The sequence below is a fragment of the Bos grunniens genome, chromosome 13 (genome assembly GCF_055505025.1).
Source record: "Bos grunniens cultivar Pamir isolate PY7600 chromosome 13, Bosgru_T2T1.0, whole genome shotgun sequence".
Lineage (NCBI taxonomy): Eukaryota > Metazoa > Chordata > Mammalia > Artiodactyla > Bovidae > Bos > Bos grunniens.
Window position 1 is genome coordinate 81,678,548 of NC_141177.1, and position 22,281 is coordinate 81,700,828.

A 22,281-nucleotide genomic window follows, 5' to 3' on the forward strand; every position below is an offset into this window, starting at 1 on the left:
TCTACCTCAAGATGGTGGGTCATGCCATTCCCCCTTCAATCAATACTGCTTCTACTATACAGGCTATTTTGGTTTCTTGAACATGGTAAGTTCTTTTCTCTTTTGGGGCCATTATCTTTAGTCTTCTTTCTTTCTGGACTGTTCTGTCTCAACTTTTCAAGAACTATACCTTCTCATTTATGAAGGCTGAAATCTAAACATTCTTCACCAATATCTGCATTACAAGTAGCCACAAAACTACTTCCTTCAAAAGTTACTCTATCACAGTGATAGTCAATAGAAATAAATGAGGTATATTTAATTTTGAATATTCTAGTAACTGTATTTTAAAATGCAAGAAGTGAAATTAACTTAAATGATGTATTTTCCTTAGTTCAAAATATTATTTAAATACATAATATAAAAAATTAGTAAGTCTCATAACTACATTAGACCTGTACAGTAATATTCATACCAGCTTTATTTATAATAGTCAAAAATTGGAGACAATAAAACTGTCACTCAGTAGGTAAATGGTTAAACAGATCATAATGGTACAACATATCACAGAATATTACTCCGCAATAAAAAGAAGCAAACTATTGAAACACAAATCAACTTGGTGGATCTCAAGGGCATTATGCTCCATGCCCCAAAAAAGAAAAGCCAATCTCAAATAGTCATACTCTGTGTGATGCCATTAATAGAATCAAAATTACAAATTTATGGAAATAAAAAACAAGATTAGCAGTTGCCAGGGCTGAGGAGGGTAGGTGTGACAGGAGGGAGATCTTTGTGCGGATGCAACAGTTTTGTGTTTTGATTGTGCTAGTGGTTACATGAATCTACACACGTGAATGATGTAGTACAAAATACACACACTTTACCAATGTCTGATTCCTGGTTTTGATTTTATACTGCTGCTGCTAAGTCACGTCAGTCATGTTCGACTCTGCGACCCCATAGACGGCAGCCCACTAGGCTCTTCTGTCCCTGGGATTCTCCAGGCAAGAATACTAGAGTGGGTTGTCATTTCCTTCTCCAGGGGATCTTCCTGACCCAGGGATTGAACCTGTGAACCCATGTCTCCTGCATTGGCTGTACTGTGCTTAGTCACTCAGTCATGTCCAACTCTTTGTAACTCAGGCTCCTCTGTCCATGGGGTTTCTCCAGACAAGAATACTGGAGTGGGTTGCCATGCCCTCCTCCATGGGATCTTCCCAGTCCAGGGATCAAACCCAGGTCTCTTGCATTGCAGGCAAATTCTTTACTGTCTGAGCCACCAGGGAAACCTGAATTGGCAGTCAGATTCTTTACCACAGAGGCAGCAGATGGTTCAGTGGTAAAGAATCTCCCTGTAATGCAGGAGACACACATTCTGTCCCTGGGTCAGGAAGATCTCCTGGAGAAGGAAATGGCAACCCATTGCAGTATTCATGCCTGGGAAATTGCATGGACAGAGGAACTTTGCAGGCTATAGTCCATGGGGTCACAAAAGAGTCAGATACTACTTTAGCAAATACATGACAACAGCTCTATTGATGCTATTCTACAAAGCATAATTTTCTTCTTGCTCCTATTTTAACACTATCTATCACTGTGGACACTGTGAAAATGATTAGGATTTAAATATTTTCCTCAAAGCATGCCTTTTGTCAGCCCTGGATATTGGATGATAGATAAAATGAGTTGGATGAATTGAAGCCAGGATGGAGAACTGAGTTAGATCAGAGTGGTCTTGCAATGTGGATGGTCTATACAGTGTGGAGTTGGATAAATGGATATGATAAATCCAACTTCAGTCACAGCCTACAATCAGGACAGAATTGGAAAGCTAAGATGAGAAGGAACCAGCAGATATGTGAGATCCAAACAGCTTGATCAATGAGAGGTACCTAGGCGATTTGCACAGTAGAGAAAGACAAAGAAAAAGCAAGGAGTTACAGATGGAGACTAAGTTCAAATTCGAAGGATAAAAATTATAAGTCAGATGCTTCTAAGGAGGTTGAGAAGGCAGGTGTTGTTGGATCAGGGAGCAAGTCAGAAGAGTACACAGAGCATGAGGGGGCATCTGGATTATGAGGATCTGTGCATACAAATAAAGGCCAGATACAAAAATAGTCCCTTTGTTGGCACAACATGCTTTGAAGCAGTTTTTCTGGAATGGGAAGCACCCGGTAGAACAGTGGGCTGCTCCATGGGTGATGTCCAGGAGACATTCTGCATTAAAAGAATCCAAGGAAAGGAAAGCATGTCATTTACCCCTTTTTGTATATGATATGATATTTTTTCTTAGGAAACAGCTTTATTTTTGATGATATTATAAACCCATCCCAAGTTATTAATATTTCTTCTGAATCCCAAATTATATACATGTTCTATTTTACCTAAAGCAACTTAACTAAAAGTCTGGTGAATCTTTCATTCCTGAATCTGAAGGTATGCCAAATATGTGTCTGAGCAATGAAATCTCAACGGGGCGATGGTGTGTCAGTGCCATCCCCCTGCAGTGCAGTTTCTCAGACAGCCATCTTTCTTCTACCAATGACAGGCCAGTCATTAAACCTAAATTATCTGAACACAGGTTGGTAGTCAGAAGTGCTTAAATATCCATTACTGCATTTACCAAGTTCTTCAAATGAGATCTGGGGCTAAAAAGAGAAAAATCTCTTCATGAGGAGGTCAATGAGCAAAGACTCACTTCTGAGATGTACATCAAAGGCACCATCATTCAATTCTGTGGTCGTCCTGTAACCATCCAGCTGTCTGTCCAGCTGAAAACCTTAATAGTCCAGTAATTACACTGACTCCTCAGTTCTGCTGTAGAGCCTGAAAGCACAGTCTAGGCAGTTGTCAGAGCCAAAGCTTAGACCAATGCCATCTTGATGGTGAGAGAGAGGTAAGAACAAAAAGATTGTCTAATAAGTCAACTCTAATAAGTCGGCTCCAGCTCTGCCTTCTTACTGCTATGTCACTCCATCTTCAATGTGGCCCCTCTCTGCTAACTACCTTCTTGCAGGCCAGAATTCCTGGAGCATGTCTATACCATTATTACTTATTATTATTATAAAATACACATAACATAAAATTCACCATTTTTTTTCATTCTGCCTTATTTTATTTTTTATGATTTTTATTTGGGGGAAAATTGCTTTACAATGTTGTGTTGGTTTCTGCTGTGCAACAACACAAATCAGCCATAATTATACAGGTATCACCTCCTGCTTGAGCCTCCATTACCTCCCCAAGTCCCACGCCTCTAGGTCATTAAATGTCAGGCTGGGCTCCCTGTGCTATATAGTAACATTTCACCAGCTATCTATTTGACAAAGGGTAGTGTATATGTTGATGCCACCTTCTCCATTCATCCCACTCTATTTTTCCCCCGTTGTGTCCGTAAGCCCATTCTCTATAACTAAGTTTCCATTCCTTCCCTGCAAACAGGTTCATCAATATCATTTTTCTAGATTCCATATATATGCATTAGTATATGATATTTGTTTTTCTCTTCATGACTTGCTTCACTGTATATGACAGGCTCTAGGTTAATCTACCACATTGGAACTGATTCAAATACATTATTTTTTATGGCTGAGTAATATTCCGTTGTATATATGTGCCATATCTTCTTTATCCAGTCATTTGTCAATGGGCATCCAGGTTGCTTCCATGTCCTAGCTGTTGTAAATAGTGCTTCAATGAACACTGGGGTACATATGTCTTTTTCAATTATGGTTTTCTCAGGTCATATGCCCAGTAGAGGGATTTCTGGGTCATATGGTAGCTTTATTCCTAGTTTTTCCAGGAATCTCCATTCTGTTTTTTTCAGTTATATCAATTTACATTTCTTCCAACTGTGCAAGATGTTTCCTTTTTCTCCACATCCTCACAGAATTTATTGTTTGCAGATTTTTTTTTGATGTTGATGGCCATTCTGATTAGTGTGAGATGATACCTCATTTTATGTGTACAGTTCTAAGGACATGAACATCATTGTGCAACTATCACTACCATCCATCTTCAGAACTTTACCCAAACTCTGTGCCCATTAAATAGTAAGTTCCCATTCTCCCATCTTTCCAGCCCCTGGCAATACCATTATACTCTCTGTCCCTATCAGTTTGACTCCTTTAGGTACCTCATACATGTGGAATCATACAATATTTGGCCCTCTGGGTCTGGCTTATTTCACTTAATATCTTCAAGGTTTATCCACACTGTTGCATGTGTTTCAAATACTTTTCAATGATTTTGAAAGTGCTAGAAAAATAATACCTTGTGAATTTTTATACTGTGGTCCTAACTCAATTCAGAGCACCTTATGAGCATGCCAATGTTTTGGAAACTACAGGTATTTTACATCATTATAGCACTGCTCTTACTGATTATTCCAACTCTACTTATTAATAAAGAATGGCAGAAGTTACAAAACATATATAAATTACTTAACATATATAAATATATATATAAAACAAATCACACTTTGAGCAAGAAAATTAAAATAGAATTCATAGTCCTAAAATGGACTTTTTGAACCAAAAATATTCAGGAGAATAAAAAAATGTTAATGGCCAGTAGTCGTGTGTTTTCTAGGCCAGTGGGCATGCTTGCCATCAAATAGAGGTTTTAAATCTACCTACAAGGTTACTTCATTTTCTACATAAACAGGAAGAATGTCCTTATAAGTTTTCCCCTACATGCTTGTGATGGTTAACACTATGTGTCAACTTGACTGGGCCAAGGAATGTCCAGATAGTTGGTATATATTGTTTCTGGGAATGTTTCTGGAAGAGATTAGCATTTGAACTGGGGAACTGAATAATGCAGATGACCCTCCCCAATGTGGGTAAGCATCATCGAATTCCCAGAGGGCCCCATGGAACAAAAAGATCGAGGAAGGGTGAATTCACTCTTTCCCTACTTGAGCTGAGACCTCTGTCTTCTCCTGCCCTTAGACATTGGTGCCTCTAGTTATTGTGTTTTCATAGTCAGACTGGGTCCTACACCACCAGCCCCTGACTCTCAGGGCTGTCGACATGGACAGAATTACACAGCTAGCCTTCCTGGTTGTCCAGCTGGCAGTGTGTCACGGGGCATCTTGGCCAACATAACCACGTTAGCCAATCTATAATATTTCCTCTTATATACATCTATATAAATCCTATGTTTCTGTTTCTCAGATCTCTTGACTAATACAGCGCTTGTTTCATAAGCCAAGAACCTGTGAGCTAAGAGACATTAGAGAGGCTAGAAGTAGGAGGCATTAGTTTTATCTATCATATGTAGTTTCTTAAAATATCTCCACCTGCTCATCAAGTTGTAAATGTTCAATTCAACAATCAAAAGAGATATTTCAATCCCAGCCTATATGTCACTTTCAGTGGATATAGCTACCACAAAACTGGGTAGCTTTTGCCAATATTCAAAAACTTCAGCAAGTAATGTATTAATAGAACAATAGAAACAAAGGTGAAAGGGCCCAAGGTTAGAAATCAACTCATGATTCAAACACCTTGCTGAATACTTCTTCTATAGGAACTGCCACTTCTTGGGCAAGATGAGAATCTAAACACCTGTCACCATTGGGAAAACTAACTTGTGATCTGATGTGTCATTATTTCTCCAAAGGAGAGCAGCTTCGTGAATCACTTGTGAATGGCTGCCCTAGATATAATTTGAAAATGATGGTTGGTAGCCCTGTTTTTGTTTCCCCAAACTTTAAGCTTTTTGTTTTTTATTGGGGCATAGCTGATTAACAATGCTGTGGTACTTTCAGGTGAACAGTGAAGGGACTCAGCCATATAAATACATGTATCTATTCTCCCCCCAAATCCCCATCCCGTTCAGGCTGGCACATAACACTGAGCTGAGTTCCATGTGCTGTATAATAGGTCCTGGTTGGTTATCCATTTTAAATACAACAGTGTGTACATGTCCTTCCCAAAGTCTCTGACTCTCCCTTCCTCCCTGGAAACCTCAAGTTTATTTTCTAAGTCTGTGAGTCTCTTTCTATTTTATAAGTAAGTTCATTTGTATCATTTCCTTTTAGATTCCACATATAAGGGATGTCATATGATATTTCTCCTTCTCTGTCTGATTTCTGTCATTCAGTATGATACTGTCTCCCCTGGTGACTCAGACTGTAAAGAATCTGCCTGTAATGTGGGAGACCTGGGTTCAATCCCTGGGTTGGGAAAATCCCATGGAGAAGGGAATGGCAACCCACTCCAGTATTCTTGCCTGGGAAATCCTACGGAAAGAGAAGCCTGGCAGATTACAGTCCATGGGGTCACAAAGAGTCAGGCACGACTGAGCAACTGACATTTTCACAGGTCCATCATGTTGCTCCAGATGGCATTATTTAATTCATTTTAATGGTTATGTAATATTCCATTGTATGTATGTATGTATGTATGTGTGTGTGTGTGTGTATATATATATATGTATGTATATATATGTATGTGTATATATATACATACCACATCTTCTTTATCCATTCCTCTGTCAATGGGCATTTAGGTTTCTTCCATGTTTTGGCTATTGTAAACAGTACTATAATGAACACTGGGGCACATGTATCCTTTTGGATCATGTCTTCTCCAGATATATGCCCAGGTATGGAATTATAATAATGCTTAAAATTCTCCAAGCCAGGCTTTAGCAATATGTGACCCGTGAACTTCCTGATGTTCAAGCTGGTTTTAGAAAAGGCAGAGGAACCAGAAATCAAATTGCCAACATCTGCTGGATCATGGAAAAAGCAAAAGAGTTCCAGAAAAGCATCTACTTCTGCTTTATTGACTATGCCAAAGCCTTTGACTGTGTGGATCACAATAAACTATAGAAAATTCTGAAAGAGATGGGAATACCAGACCACCTGATCTGCCTCTTGAGAAATTTGTATGCAGGTCAGGAAGCAACAGTTACAACTGGACATGGAACAACAGACTGGTTCCAAATAGGAATAGGAGTTCATCAAGGCTGTATATTGTCACCCTGTTTATTTAACTTCTATGCAGAGTACATCAAGAGAAACGCTGGACTGGAAGAAACACAAGCTGGAATCAAGATTGTCGGGAGAAATATCAATAACCTCAGATATGCAGATAACACCTTTCTCCTTTGCAGATTCTGCATTGTGTTCTTTCACTGCAATAATTCATCATCATGAGCATCACTCTGTGCTGAGTCCTGTGAGTCCTCCTAATACATCAAACCATGGGGTGGTATTGAGGACCCCGCACCAGAGGATTATCATGAGTTTTAAGTGAGCTCAGACACACTGAACAGTTAGCACTTTTCCAGACTAAGCAGGTACTCATCCTAGAGAAGAAGTCCTTTACCAAGCAGGTCTGGATTTGAGGAGGATTTCCATACTATCTTTGGCCTGAATGTGAGATTCCTCAGTGCTATCAGGGGAGTGGACATCACTCATGGAATGTCACTGTAGACTTTGGAGATTCCCTCTCTGCTTTTAGTCATGTGTAAGGGTCATAGGAACATGACTCTAGAGTTTACAGCTTCATTTTCTTTTTAAGTTGTTTCTTCTTTAACTCAAACTTACTAGACACCTAGAACTATATTTACTACCATTTAAATTACAGTTGTATAGTATCACATGATGAAATGTAGGCAAATTAATTCAGCTGTGGGTTTCCTCTGTCTTATTTTACAACAAGAATAGTATTAGTTCATTAATATTTTCTTTTTTTATATTCTCACTTGAATGCCATAGCATCCAGTGAGAAATTCACAGTTGGAAAGGAAATAGTAAGACATTTCTATTCTGGTTCTAAAAATGTTTGATCTAACATTCTCAGTTCTTGTTCAAGTATGAATATATGCAAATCCTCAAATGATTTTTCTGCAACAATTGTCACCTGGTTTCTAAAAATGATCATGAAGTTTATTAAAATGTCAAGTGGACTCAACCAATGCATGACCAAATTATATTTCAAATGTACTTATATTTTCATAAAATAATACTGAGAGATGGTGTATAGAGTCACTTACTTATTTGGCATAATTTCTTGGCCACAGAAAACCTTCTAGGCCCTTGACAAACCAGACGATAGCATCACAATTAAGACTCCAATGAGTGGACACAATATAACAGCTAATATGATTACCCAGATTGGGCACTGTGCTTGAGACTATGAAGCAACTAAAATAGAGAAAAGTGATAGGCATCTGAAGAGGCAGGGGATGGGATCATATCAGTTAGCATTTTTTGTGCAACGATCTGTTCCAAAATGTAATGGCTTAAAGCAACAGCCATTTTATTTATATTCTGATTCTGTAGGTTGATACTGTAGGTCCAGCTCAGCTGTTTGTTTGTTTTTTCCTGCTTGTTTTGACTGGGCTTACTAGTGGACAGCTGCAGGTCAGTGAGACAGCTGTTTCCAGGGCTCATTGCCTGGGCTGATGAGTGACTGGATTACATGATCTGTCACCCCCTAACTAGATGGCCTGGCCTCGTTCTCACACTGGCTGGTTCCAAGAGCAGCATGGAGGCACACCCCAGGGGGCAAGCATGTTCCAGTCTTGTGTCATAATTTCTGTTGTCCTTTTGTGGATTACATATTCTGGTCCAGAGTCAGTGCTGGAGAGACCCGCCCAAGGGCTGGACACTGGCAGGCATGAGACATCGAGGCCATTCCCGTAACAGTCTACTGCCACTGCATCCTTTACTTCTTTATGCTCTGTCTGAGATGTTCTCAAATGTTTGAAATCAATTGACCTATACTTATTAACCTAATTATAGTAAGGTACATAAAGAGTTTTTTAAAAATGTCATTATGTTTCCAAGAGAGACAACGTGCCAAGGTATTTCTGAGCCCTTCCTATCTTTCGTTAGTTTTTCATTGTCACCTTATGTGAGTTTGCTAAATGAGTCTGAAGTAACAACCAGGATGGATGTGAAAATGGGTTTTGATAAAGTCAGGGGAGTTAATGCTATGAAGACTCTGATCCCTGTCAAGAGACTATATGCTGTGCTGTGGTCTGAATGTGTCTCTCCAAAATCCATGGGTTGACATTCTAATCCAAACGTTGTTTAGTCATTAAGTTGTGACTTAATGAGTTGAGTCTTTTGCGACTCCATGGACTGTAGCCAGGCTCCTCTGTCCATGGGATTTTGCAGGCAAGAATACTGGAGTGGGTCGCCATTTCCTTCTCCAGGGGATCTTCCCAACTCAGGGGTCGAACGTGCATCTCCTGCATTTGCAGGTGAATTATTTACTGCTGAGCCATCCCCAAAGCCCCAGTGTGGTGGCAGTAGGAAGCGGGGCCTTTGGGAGGTGATTGTTCCTTGAAGTTGGAACTTCACAAATGGTAATAGTGCCCTTATTAGAAGAGATCAATGCAAGCTTCTTTGTCCCTTCCAACATGTGAAGTAACAGCAAAAAGACAGCCAACCAGAAAGCAGGTTCTCACCAGGTAGTGAAGGAATGGAAGCATTAGAAAACTAGAAGGAAGTCGGAAACCCCTGCTGGCTGAGCAGGGATAAACAGTTAAAAGAAAAAACAACAACAACAGAAGTTCAAAAGGAGGATGAAGGGAAGGGAGGGAGGGAGAGTGAAAAAGATGATGTTAACATCTGTGGAGCTCTGATCCTAGGTGTTCTTCACTAAATGTTCTGTTCTGGGTGATGTTAGTCTCTCAGCAAATATTTCTTGACCCCTACCATGTGGAGAAATATCAATAACCTCAGATATGCAGATGATACCACCCTTATGGCAGAAAGTGAGGAAGAACTGAAAAGTCTCTTGATGAAAGTGAAAGAGGAGAGTGAAAAAGTTGGCTTAAAGCTCAACATTCAGAAAACTAAGATCATGGCATCTGGTCCCATCACTTCATGGGAAATAGATGGGGAAACAGTGGAAACAGTGTCAGACTTTATTTTTGGGGGCTCCAAAATCACTGCAGATGGTGATTGCAGCCATGAAATTAAAAGACACTTACTCCTTGAAAGGAAAGTTATGACAAACCTAGATAGCATATTAAAAAGCAGAGATATAACTTTGCCAACAAAGGTCCATCTGGTCAAGGCTATGGTTTTTCCAGTGGTCACGTATGGATGTGAGAGTTGGACTGTGAAGAAACCTGAGCACCAAAGAATTGATGCTTTTGAACTGTGGTGTTGGTAGGAGACTCTTGAGAGTCCCTTGGACTGCAAGGAGATCCAACCAGTCCATTCTAGAGGAGATCAGTCCGGGGTGTTCTTTGGAAGGAATAACGCTAAAACTGAAACTCCAGTACTTTGGCCACCTCATGCGAAGAGTTGACTCATTGGAAAAGATTCTGATGCTGGGAGGGATTGGGGGCAGGAGGAGAAGGGGACAGCAGAGGATGAGATGGGTGGATGGCATCACCAACTCGATGGATGTGAGTTTCAGTGAACTCCGGGAATTGGTGATGGACAGGGAAGCCTGGCATGCTGCAATTCAAGGGGTCGCAAAGAATCGGACACGACTGAGTGACTGAACTGAACTGAACTGACCATGTGCCAGACATTGGCCAAGAGTAAAGAGCAAGTGGACGGCATCCCTGCTCTTATGAATCTTATATTCTAGAAGGGAAGACAGATAATAGGCATGCCATTGTTCAACTGACAGCAATTGAATAAGCGTGGAGAAAAATATGTACATGACTGTAGCAGTGTATGTGTATCCCACCTACTCAAGTCTGAGGGCTGGGATAATGTTTCCCCCACAAAGTAACATTGAAGCCAATGCACCATGTTTTTAATAGGTGCAACAGGGTCGCTGGGATTCCCCAAATGATTGTGCTTGTCCTGTTCAATAAATTCAGAGAGGGAAAAACAGTCACCTGCGATCACAATGAATACTAAGTAGCATTCAAGCCCAGGGTACCTTATGTGTTTTCAATAAATGTAAAGCATAAAGTGATTATTTTACATATTTTCTACATGTATCTTTGTCATTTGTCGTTGCTTAGTGGCAAAGTCGTGTCCAACTCTTTTGGAAAGCCATAGCCTGTAGCCCACCAGGCTCTGCAGTCCATGGGATTTCCCAGGCAAGAATACTGGAGTGGGTTGCCCTTTCCTTCTTCAGGGATCTTCCCAACCGAGGGATTGAACCCGTGTCTCCTGTATTGGCAGGCAGGTTGTCACTGAGCCACCAGGGAAGCCATAGGACCTTTTAAATAGGTAAACTGCATTGTTTCAAACAAGTAAAATACACTGTATAAAATTATAAATATACAGTATAAAGTAGATATTGTTCCCTGCTTCCTCCTGGCTCCCTTCTCTGCAGGCAATACCAGTCAATCTCTGGTATATTCGTCCAGAGGTATGTTCCATACTTGTAGCACTTAGCACTCACTTTGTGCCAGGTGCTTTTCAGACATTTGTTTTACAAGTATTTACTTGGTTAATCCTAATAAAATTTTATGTGGCAAATATAATTATTAACCCCATTCTTCATGTTTACACATATTTTTCCGTACACATGTTTTAGATTTTAAGTGCACATCAGACTTTGAGATGCTTCTCCCTGTGTGCTAGTCAGCTTTTGCTTTGGTAACACCACATAACAAACAAATACAAGGTCTTAATGACTCCATGACAAACATTTATTTCATACTCACAAGTCAGCTGTTGGTGTGACTCCAGCCTGGAGGTCAGATTTGTGTCTGCTTCATGTATCTCTCCTTCCAGAATCTTGGCTGAGGGAACATCATCCACTAGAGAGATGTGCATGCCAAGTGGCAGAAGTGTAAGAGGGAAGTGGAAACACAATACCTTCAAAAACCTCCACCCTGGGGACGTCCCTGGTGGTCCGGTGGCTAAGACTTTGCCTTCCCGTGCAGGGGTGCAGGTTTGATCCCACATGCCTTAGGGCCAAGAAAACAAGACAAAACATAACGCAGAAGCAGTATTGTAACAAATCCAGTAAAGATAGTAAAAATCGTCCACATCAAAAAAATCTTAAAACATATCCACCCTGAACTGCAGGACTTTTTCTTCCTCCACAGTCCATTAGTTAAGGTGAGTCACATGACCAAACTCAGCGAGTTGGAAAACCCTAATCCACATGGCAAGTATAAGGAAAAAGCAAAATTTTTGAATGAAGTTGCCTCATCTACCGGAGAAGGCAACCCCACTCCAGTACTCTTGCCTGGAGAATCCCATGGACGGAGGAGCCTGGAAGGCTGCAGAGTTGGACACGACTGAGCGACTTCACTTTCACTTTTCACTTTCATGCATTGGCAACCCACTCCAGTGTTCTTGCCTGGAGAATCCCAGGGACGGGGGAGCCTGGTGGGCTGCCGACTATGGGGTCGCACAGAGTCGGACATGACTGAAGCAGCTTAGCAGCAGCAGCAGCAGCCTCATCTATAGACTCTGAAAGTACAACTTGCATTGTCTGCAGCTAATAGTGGAAAAGCTGAAAAGACAGAACGATGAGTGAATTACTGATTTTCCTGTGGTCTTTTGGCTGGCAAGATAATAAACTGTTCTCTTTTCTGTTTCATTTCTCAGGTTTTGCATCATGTTTGGGAAAAAAAAGAAAAAGATTGAAATATCGGGCCCATCCAACTTTGAACACAGGGTTCACACTGGGTTTGATCCACAGGAACAGAAATTTACCGGCCTCCCACAGCAGTGGCACAGCCTGCTAGCAGACACCGCCAACAGGCCGAAGCCCATGGTGGACCCTTCCTGCATCACGCCCATCCAGCTGGCGCCCATGAAGGTATGGCCAGGACTTGCTCTTTAAGTTGGCTTGAAAAGTGTGACCTCATTTGATGCAGGGTGAGCTCTCAAATGCCTAAATCATGTATTTGTTTTAAACATTCATATATTATCCACAGTTATTCTTCAGTGATTATAATGTTCACCACTTACTGTAAATTGCAGCACATGAAAAGCAACCTCAGCTTTCAGATGTGAGTCTTTTTTACTCATATTCATACAGTGCAATCACAAAATAGGAAATTTTTATTTCTACTTTAAATGGTGTTTGTGTCAGTAACCTCTGAGTAGATATTATATTAGGCAGGCTTGTGTTGTTATGCATTTGCCCTCAGAATGTCTAAATTTTTATACAAAATTTAGTAAGAACAGGTTTTAACTATACTAAATGATTTTTATGTATGTATACACACATACATGCATATGCATATATATTTTGTATATAATAAAATATATTTATAAGTGTATACATACCTATAAATTATACATATTTAGTCTTCATAGTCTAAGACAGAGAGATTTCAAATAAAAATGAATTATGTGATTCCTAAAATAAGATATAACTTACCTTAAACAAATAGCTAGATTTTTAAAAGGACTGTTCATCAGGATCATTGCATTAAAGTGGAAATCAGACTCAAAACATTTCAGATAGGTCAAGAGACTACCAAAAACTCAGCCTTTGCAGTTTACTTCTGTACATCAGGATGACAAGAATTCCCTGGGCCATCACATTGCCCAAAGGCTTCCTGTGGGAATTAAACATCATTGAAGTTTATCGTCATGTTATCCAATAGGTCAAATTCTGTCCTCACTTCTTATATCAGTAGGCATCTGAGCTATGTAAATACCTTATTCTGTATTAACGTGCATATTAAATACACTGGGCTTAAATGATATGTAAAACAACAGTGGATGCATTTTTAAAGGGTGTAAAGAAGGAACCTAGCTGATAAATTACAAGAAATGCTTGTAAGAGATCACTTGCACTGAGTAACTTGGAATAGTGATTCTGTCATTTATTCATGGTCTTATTAGTCAATTTATTCTAGTACTGAACATGTGGGTCTGTCCTGCCCAAAGATTGATACAGGGTGTTTTAATCTTGCATCTTGTAAATTTTATGTTCTGATAAGATTTTGAAACTTTTCAGGCCAGCTAAAATGTAAAAATGAGGTGGATATTCAAGAAGATAAATCTTTAGGGACAAAAAGGAACCTCTCATCTTAAACAGTATTGATCGACATTTAATAGAAGCTGACCAGTTAACCCACTCTACTTGTTAATATTAGGCAGTATCATGGACAGGGAGGCCTGGAGTGCTGCAGTCCATGGGGTCGCAAAAGGTCAGACATGACTGAGCAACTGAACTGAACTGATCCTTCTATTGAAGATGATTTTCTCTGGAATAAAAGATAAATGCCTCACTAATGACTAAATAATAGGCTGGAACTTATCTAAAAAGAAATCAAGATTGGAAAGAATTTGCTGTATCGTTTCATTATTTTTTGCAATATTCCGAGTTTTTATAAAACCCAGAAAAGGAAGACGCAGTATGCCCCAAAAAGTTATCTGCTATTGATCATCATGGCAAAGGAGAATGTCCAAATGAAACAAGGGCTATTTTCTTAACTTTAAGAAATTGCCATTTGATGAGGAGTATTCTGGAAGGGAGCTGTTTTAGTGTATCGTCCTAGCTAAAGGCCAGGATGTGCTCTCTTGTCAGGGAGTGTGGAACGTGCTTATTATGGGATGAGGTTAGAGTAACATCTATTGCACCATGGTTTTTCAGTTGTGCTAGTCCTAGGACGTCCTGGCTGGCGGTAAAGTAGGAAGCTCCCATCTCAGTGATAATCCATCATGTGTGGTGGCTGTAGGACATAAGAGAATCTTCTAGCTCATTTCTTCCACCTCCTGAGTGAGCTGGCTACCTTTCTTCTTGGACAAAATCTATCAGCCCCACTGAGAATTGGAGCAAAGTTACCTAACTGAGCCCCATGTTTCTCTTACTCACGTAATGGGCTTCCCAACTTTGATGCCAAATGTGTGAGAATTCAGTCTGTATGGGGGAATGTTTGTTATAGACATTTAAATGCTAATAGAGAAATGACTGGAAAATACCTCTCAAGTATGAATCCAGTCCTGGATTTCTGCACATTTCAGGCACAGTAATGTCTGTGAAAAAAATAAATAAATACAGACAAGGAATGACAAGAGTCAGTTCAGTTCAGTTCAGTTGCTCAGTCATGTCCACCTCTTTGCAACCCCATGAACCACAGCATGCCAGGCCTCCCTGTCCATCACCAACTCCCAGAACTTGCTCAAACTCATGTCCATCAAGTCGGTGATGCCATCCAACCATCTCATCCTCTGTCGTCCCCTTCACCTCCTGCCCTCAATCTTTCCCAGCATCAGGGTCTTTTCAATGAGTCACCTTTTCACATCAGGTGGCCAAAGTATTGGAGTTTCAACTTCAACACCAGTCATTCCACTGAACACCCAGGACTGATCTCCTTCAGGATGGACTGGTTGGACCTCCTTGCAGTCCAAGGGACTCTTAAGAGTCTTCTCCAACATCACAGTTGAAAAGCATCAATTCTTCGGTACTCAACTTTCTTTATAGTCCAACTCTCACATGCATACATGACCACTGGAAAAACCATAGCCTTGACTAGATGGACCTTGGTTGACAAAGTAATGTCTCTGCTTTTTAATATGCTGTCTAGGTTGGTCATAACTTTCCTTCCAAGAAGCTGGCGTCTTTTAATTTCATGGCTGCAATCACCATCTGCAGTGATTTTGGAGCCCAGAAAAATAAAGTCAGCCACTGTTTCCACTTTTTCCCCATCTATTTGCCATGAAGTGATGGGACCAGATGCCATGATCTTTGTTTTCTGATTGTTGAGCTTTAAGCCAACTTTTTCACTCTCCTCTTTTCACTTTCATCAAGAGGCTCTTTAGTTCTTCTTCACTTTCTGCCATAAGGTGGTGTCATCTGCATATCTGAGGTTGATATTTCTCCCAGCAATCTTGATTCCAGTTTGTGCTTCATCCAGCCCAGTGTTTCTCATGATGTTCTCTGCATATAAGTTAAATAAGCAGGGTGACAATATACAGCCTTGATGTACTCCTTTTCCTATTTGGAACCAGTCTGTTGTTCCATGTCCACTTCTAACTGTTGCTTCCTGACCTGCCTACAGGCTTTTCAAGAAGCAAGTCAGATGGTCTGGTATTCCCAACTCTTGAAGAATTTTCCACAGTTTGTTGTGATCCACACAGTCAAAGGCTTTGGCATAGTCAATAAAGCAGAAGTAGATGTTTTTCTGGAACTCTCTTGCCTTTTTGATGATCCAGCAGATGTTGGCAATTTGATCTCTGGTTCCTCTGCCTTTTCTAAAACCAGCTTGAACATCTGGAAGTCTAGGTTGAATTTTCCCCAGAAAGACCAGTTAATTAAATGCTTCCTAACTGAAAGACAGCCAAGAAATCCAGCCTTCATACTCTCACCAAAGCCCTTTAGATGGAGCTTCTCCTTCCCCAGACCCTGTGAATGCAGCCGGTGCTGTCAGCACTTTTATATCATAGTGAATCCGCTGACTGTACCAGCTCCTCAAATTAGGAAAATCATAGGTTCAAGGGGCCAGAGCATGCCACAAAGTTTGGATGAACTAACTCTTTAGACAAGACTCCTCTGGGGAAATCTTGCAAATGACCTGAGAAGGGCCAGATATAAACTATGCAGAATATATTGCAGAAGACAGAACATTCTTTGGAATAAGAAGCCATGAATGAATTGATAGAAAGTAATGAATAGGTAGAGCTGTACATGTTTAAAGCCCATTTTGGCAAAGCGTTTTTTTTGGTTTTTTTTTTTTTTTTAAGTAGCATTGACAGTTCTAATTTGGAGTCAAATTGTCCTTTAAAACAGACAAAGGAAAATGAGAAAAGAGATTGTGATATAAAAGCAGTAGTGGAAGAGATATACAGTTCCTTAGGTGGTGGCAAAGTACTGTTTCTTCAGAACTGTAAACTTCAGGCTGGCTGGTTTTGAATGTAAGTTCACCATGGCAACCAACACTGTCTTCTCTGATTGGTTGTGTCAGCTGCTTTGGTCCAAACCTTATTTAAATCACATGTCAAAATCACTGGGACATACTCTTCTACGTAGATTCTTTCAGGTCAGTGTTTCTCAAGCTGCAGTCCAACAGAATCACCTGGAGGGCTTGATAAACACAGATTGCCAGGCCTATCCCCAGAGTTTCTGATTGAGCAGGGCTGGGATGGAGCCTGAGAATTTGCAATTCTGAAAAGATTCCAGGTGACACTGATGCTGCTGGTGTGGGAACATGCTTTGAGAACCTTGATTTAGATCATTGCAAAGGAATTTGTCCACATAATGTAGCAGTGCAAGTTTACACTGGCCAACATTTCCAAAATCTCAGAAACCAAGAGCCAAAGGTTATCTTAGAATTGTGTCAAAAGTTAAACTTCAGGTACCCAAGCCAAAGGCATGTCAGCAAGGTGAGGGTTGGGTGGGGAGCACCCTGTAAAAGATAAAACTTTTGGAAAATAACTTTGAGAAACTCCTTTTTTATCTGACATCACTTTGTCTGCAAGAATGTCATAAGCAGTATTACCAAAATTCCTGCTGAATTAGACACTTTTATATAAAGGGCCTTCATGGTCTAGTGGTTAGGAATCTGCCTTGCTGCTGGCTCAGATGATAAAGAATCTGCCTGCACTTCAGGAGACCTGGGTTCAATCTGTAGGTCAGGAAGAGCCCCTGGAGAAGGAAATGGCAACCTACTCCATTATTCTTGCCTGGAGAATTCCTTGGGCAGAGGAGCCTGGTGGGCTACAGTCCACATGGTCGCTAAGAGTCAGACATGACTGAGCAACTAACACTTTCATATAAAGGGCCGGTTGAATGGTCATGTTTGTTCTTGCCTAGTGGTTCTCAAACTTGGACTTTCAGCTGAATCTCCTGAGGATTTTATTAAATCCAAGATTCCTGGCCCCACCCTAGAGATTCTGATTCACTCGTTCTGGGTGGCCCCCGTGGTTTGCCTGTCTAGCAAGCTCTCAGATGCTGCTGATGCCACTGATGGGTGGAGGACACACTTTAAGAACCACTCTTTTACTCTATGGCCAGACAAACCATTTTAGTTGGTAAGTTCTCTTGTTAAGGATCAACACTAATCACTATAATAAAGTCTCCAAAAGGTTCCAAAAAAAAAAAAAAGAACCACTCTTTTAGGTGGACTGAAGCTTGAACTTAATAATCACCCTTTTTAATAGCCTAGAAATCATTTTAAAGTGCTAATACACACAGAGAGAATAATGTTAAAAAGCCTTTATATCACAACATTGTAAATCAACTATACTCCAATAAAAAAATAAAAAGAATGGCCATTTTATTTTATTTTGGGGGGATACTTTTATTTTTTTTACTTTTTATTTTTTTAATATAAATTTATTTAAAAAGCATTTAAAAATAGGAAGAGGAGATCCAAGGAGTGAGCACATGGTGTGTAAGTCCAAGATCAGCCAACTGCAATGGGTGGCATTAGATACATCACCCGCCTGCTGCTTTAGACAGGAGTTTCCTTGTCTATAAAATGAGGGTGCTAGTATTTCCCTTGCAACACTTCAGTGGCCAGATCCCAACTGTCCAAGGAGCTTTGGTGTATGGAGAATACTTTCTACTATTTGTACTTAGTTTAACAATGTGATAAAATTATGGATCTATTAAGTAATATTTTAGAAAAATAGCAGTACCTATTATTAAATTAGTAACATTAATCAAACTATGCATTTAAGTATTAAGTAGTCATATGCTCCCAAATAGTTCAAGAACATCACAGGTGAAATATTTTAACAGAGGAAAGTAAACATATGCAAAGAAAAACAGTAAAGACACATCAAATATCATAATTGTCATAATGGCTATAAAATATGTTGTTTCACCAACACTTAACCTCTTACTAAAATATTAACACTTTTGTTATTGCAAAAATATTAATAATTTGGTTACCAAATTTCTTGTTACCTCTGAGTCAGTTGAGATCTTTATCTTTAAAACCCCCAGGATGCATAAAATTTTACATTAATTTCACTCATTCATTCAACAGGTATTTACTGGAGCCTCACTCTGGGTGAGTGGGATGTCCTTAAGTGCTAGGTCCCTGTCCTGAGGAGCTATAATGCTCACAGAAAGACAGACAATGATCATCTAAATAAACAAACAGCACACCAATGTAGCAATAAATATGATGAAGAAAAGAAAGTATCATCATAATATAAAGTATCTGAGGGGGAAGCCATTCAGAGACCTAGAGGAGAGTCTTCAAGAAGGTGATGAGGGAGCCAGGAAGAAGACCTAGGATGGGGGAGAAATTCACAGGAGGAAGGAAGAACATGTGCAAAGACCCTAGGAGTGGGAACAGGCATGGGGAAGTAGCCTGGGGCCGGGGGAGCTGGAAAAAAGTGGGCAGGGAAGGGGTGGGGAGGTCCATTCACACACTGGATGTTGGAGGCTTTGTGAGCCACAGTCAGACCATTGGTTAAATCCCTGTCCATGAAGGACACAGGTCTCAGATCAAGAAATTGTTCTATTGCAAAATAAATTGATTCATATAAAGGTCAGATTCAATTTTATACTGTGCCGGCAATATTGATTTGATATGCAATCCTGCAGATTTTCAGGGCATGTTAATTAAATGAATATGAATAGTTAAGATTCAGGAAGTCCTTCTGACTCTGTGCTTATCAAAAGATATTTAAGAAAAGCACAAACCTCTTACAGAAGAAGGAATGTGTGTCTTGTAGGGATCATTAAATTTTTTTAAAAGAAAAAGTTAATTATAAATGAAACTTTGATGGCAGATTGCCTATATGCTAAAACTTCTCATCAAAAACATCTTAAAAACACCTACAGCGGGGGCTTTCCTGGAGGTCCAGCAGTTAAGAATCTGCCTTGCAGTACGGGGGTGCGGATTCAATCCCTGGTCAAGGAATTAAGCTCCCATGTGTTGGGGAGCAACTAAGCTCCCGTGTCCCACAGCTACCAAAGCCCACATGTGCTGGATGCCACGTGCCACAACTCATCTGTTCACTGCAAAAAAAGATTCTGCATGACGCAGCAAAGATCCTGCATGCTACACCCATGACTCAACACAGCCAAGTAATAAGGAAATACATAAATAAATTTAAAAAGGAAAACAAGTCACAAAAAATTACAAATCCAATTAAAAAAAAAAAACACCCACAGCACTGTCTATTAGGTTGATTAGAACCCAAGCTTTCACTGGCATAACAGGTGATTAGCCTTCGCTAAAGTTTTAGTATTTCTGCACTTTTAAAACCAGTGAGAACAACAGACTTGGCGTCTCACAGCTGTCTTGGTGCCCATTATTTTCAGGAACCTCCTTCCATTTTCACTGTGCCTTCTCAACCTTCCCAGCACCAGAGACTATGGAAAGAAAACGTTACACCTGCCCCATTCTCTCCCTTACCTAAATTCAGGTGATTGGGGCAAGTGAGCTCAGTCCCAGAGGAGTGGATAGGGCCAAAACCAAAGTCAGGTTTATTGCCCATCTTCATTTCTATGATCCAACCAAATCTGGAAACTTCTGAAAAGCATTTTCTGTTGTGTAAGTGAGATTAGTATTGGGCATGCCCCACACCCACCACTCCCCACCCCACCTCCACTCCCCACCACCCACACAGCCACCTTTGAAAGTCAAAAAAAAGTAAAAATTGACCCCCTCTGCTTATCATCACCATCTTTCCTCCGTTAGAGCGGTACTTCGCCTAAGCTACCTTGACATTTCCTTTCACAGTTGGAGAAGCCTTCAATGCCTATGGCCTAGGTATTACTCCAAAAAAGCAAAAACTGATATTTTCAGGGCAGAAGGAATTATCCCAGGAGAGTGAGCCCTGCAGGTACTCACCCCTTCTTTTATTCTGAGGAGAGCTGGACATTAAACAAACACCTCCTCTGGGCTCTCTGGCCAACACCAAGCATCTGTGTGACGTTTCTGTATCACAAATGACTGGATCTCACAACAGCAGCTCAGGGAACAAATAGAGAACAACTGGACATCCGTGTTCCATGATCCCATAACACAGAAGATTCTAGGCTTCCAGTGAAAACTGGACCACTAAGGCCTCATGAACAAATGCTCTCAGACGCTCCCTCTCAAGAGTTTGGTATCTGTAGTCACCCTGAAGATAAACATAAATAGGATGTACCATTTTAAAGCAATTGTTAGTCATCATCTGTACTGGGAAGTAATTTATGACCACTTGATAGTTAGGTCTATTTCTGAGAAAATCCCTCTCCCAGCATTCCTGCAGTAACTCTGTCCCCAGCTGTCACTCCAAGGAGGAGATGGACAGATCCCACACGGTGACAGAATCAAGCACCAAGGAGCAAGCGAGTAAGTCTTCAAAGGCTCCTGCCCCACTCTGTCCACAGTGGCCTCCCTGCCCCGCAAGCCGATCACATTGGAAGTCAAACAGTGAGCACTCAGATCACAGGCATGCCTCCAGATTTGTGTGGCTTCCCCAGGGAGTGGCCAGCTCTGAACTCCTGACAGCTGAACTTGCCCAGGGAGAATGGCTGTGCTTTGATAGCTGGGAAACTCTATATTCAGAGACGCTGTTTTCAGAGATGCCTTATTTGCCCCAACTCTTCTCTCCTGGCAGGGGTGACCTAACTGAAAATAGTCCTTCTAAATCCAAAGGAAAAAGCATGTGACTCCCTGTGACTCACACACATCCTCAGAGCTTGAAAGATTTAATTTTATCTTTGATTTAGCTTATCACAGAAATTGGGGCACAAAGATGGCAGCTATAGGTTTCTTGGGGGTACTGTCAAATCCTACAGTCTTTATCATTTTGTCATGTAATTTTAAATATGAGCATTATATTGTTGACGCTAAGCTAGGACTAGAGAAGTTGATCAATTCTTTGATCATTTCCAAGCCACACATCACCATCCACCTGATTGGATGCTACTATTGTTACCTATAGGGCTTCCCTGATAGCTCAGTTGGCAAAGAATCTGCTTGCAATACAGGAGACCCCGGTTCAATTCCTGAGTCAGGAAGATCTGCTAGAAATGGGATAGGCTACCCACTCCAGTATTCTTGGGCTTCCCTTGTGGCTCAGCTGGTAAAGGATTCACCTGCAATGCAGGAGACCTGGGTTCAATTCCTGAGTTGGGAAGATCCCCTGGAGAAGGGTAAGGCTACCTACTCCAGTATTCTGGCCTAGCAGATTCCATGGAGTCCATGGGGTCAAAGAGCTGGACACAACTGAGTGCCTTTCACTTTCACATTGTTACCTATAAGGTGAAAATTGCGATGCAAAGGCTAAACCCAGGATGGCATGAGTCTGAGTTTGCTGCACTCGCACAATGCATTGCCTGTTGAGAATCTTTGTATTAGTTTTCTGTTGCTGAATAATAAGTTACCACACACGCCATGGCTCACAAGAACATACATTTATTATCTCACAATTTCTGTGAATGTGGAATCAGTGTTCTGTGCTCAATCTCTCACAGAACTACATTAGGAGAT

The 22,281-nt window shown here is 40.7% G+C and overlaps 1 protein-coding gene across 7 annotated transcripts in view; it reads left to right on the forward strand.

Moving 5' to 3' along the window:
• Positions 1–22,281, forward strand: part of PAK5 (p21 (RAC1) activated kinase 5) — a 422,360-nt gene that overhangs the window by 293,241 nt on the left and 106,838 nt on the right. For all 7 annotated transcript variants that reach the window (XM_086335113.1, XM_086335108.1, XM_086335109.1 and 4 more), the window contains one exon: positions 12,485–12,698. In XM_086335113.1, coding sequence (XP_086191239.1) covers positions 12,495–12,698 — 204 coding nt within the window. In that variant the 5' untranslated portion in view covers positions 12,485–12,494. The remainder of the gene's footprint in view (positions 1–12,484; positions 12,699–22,281) is intronic.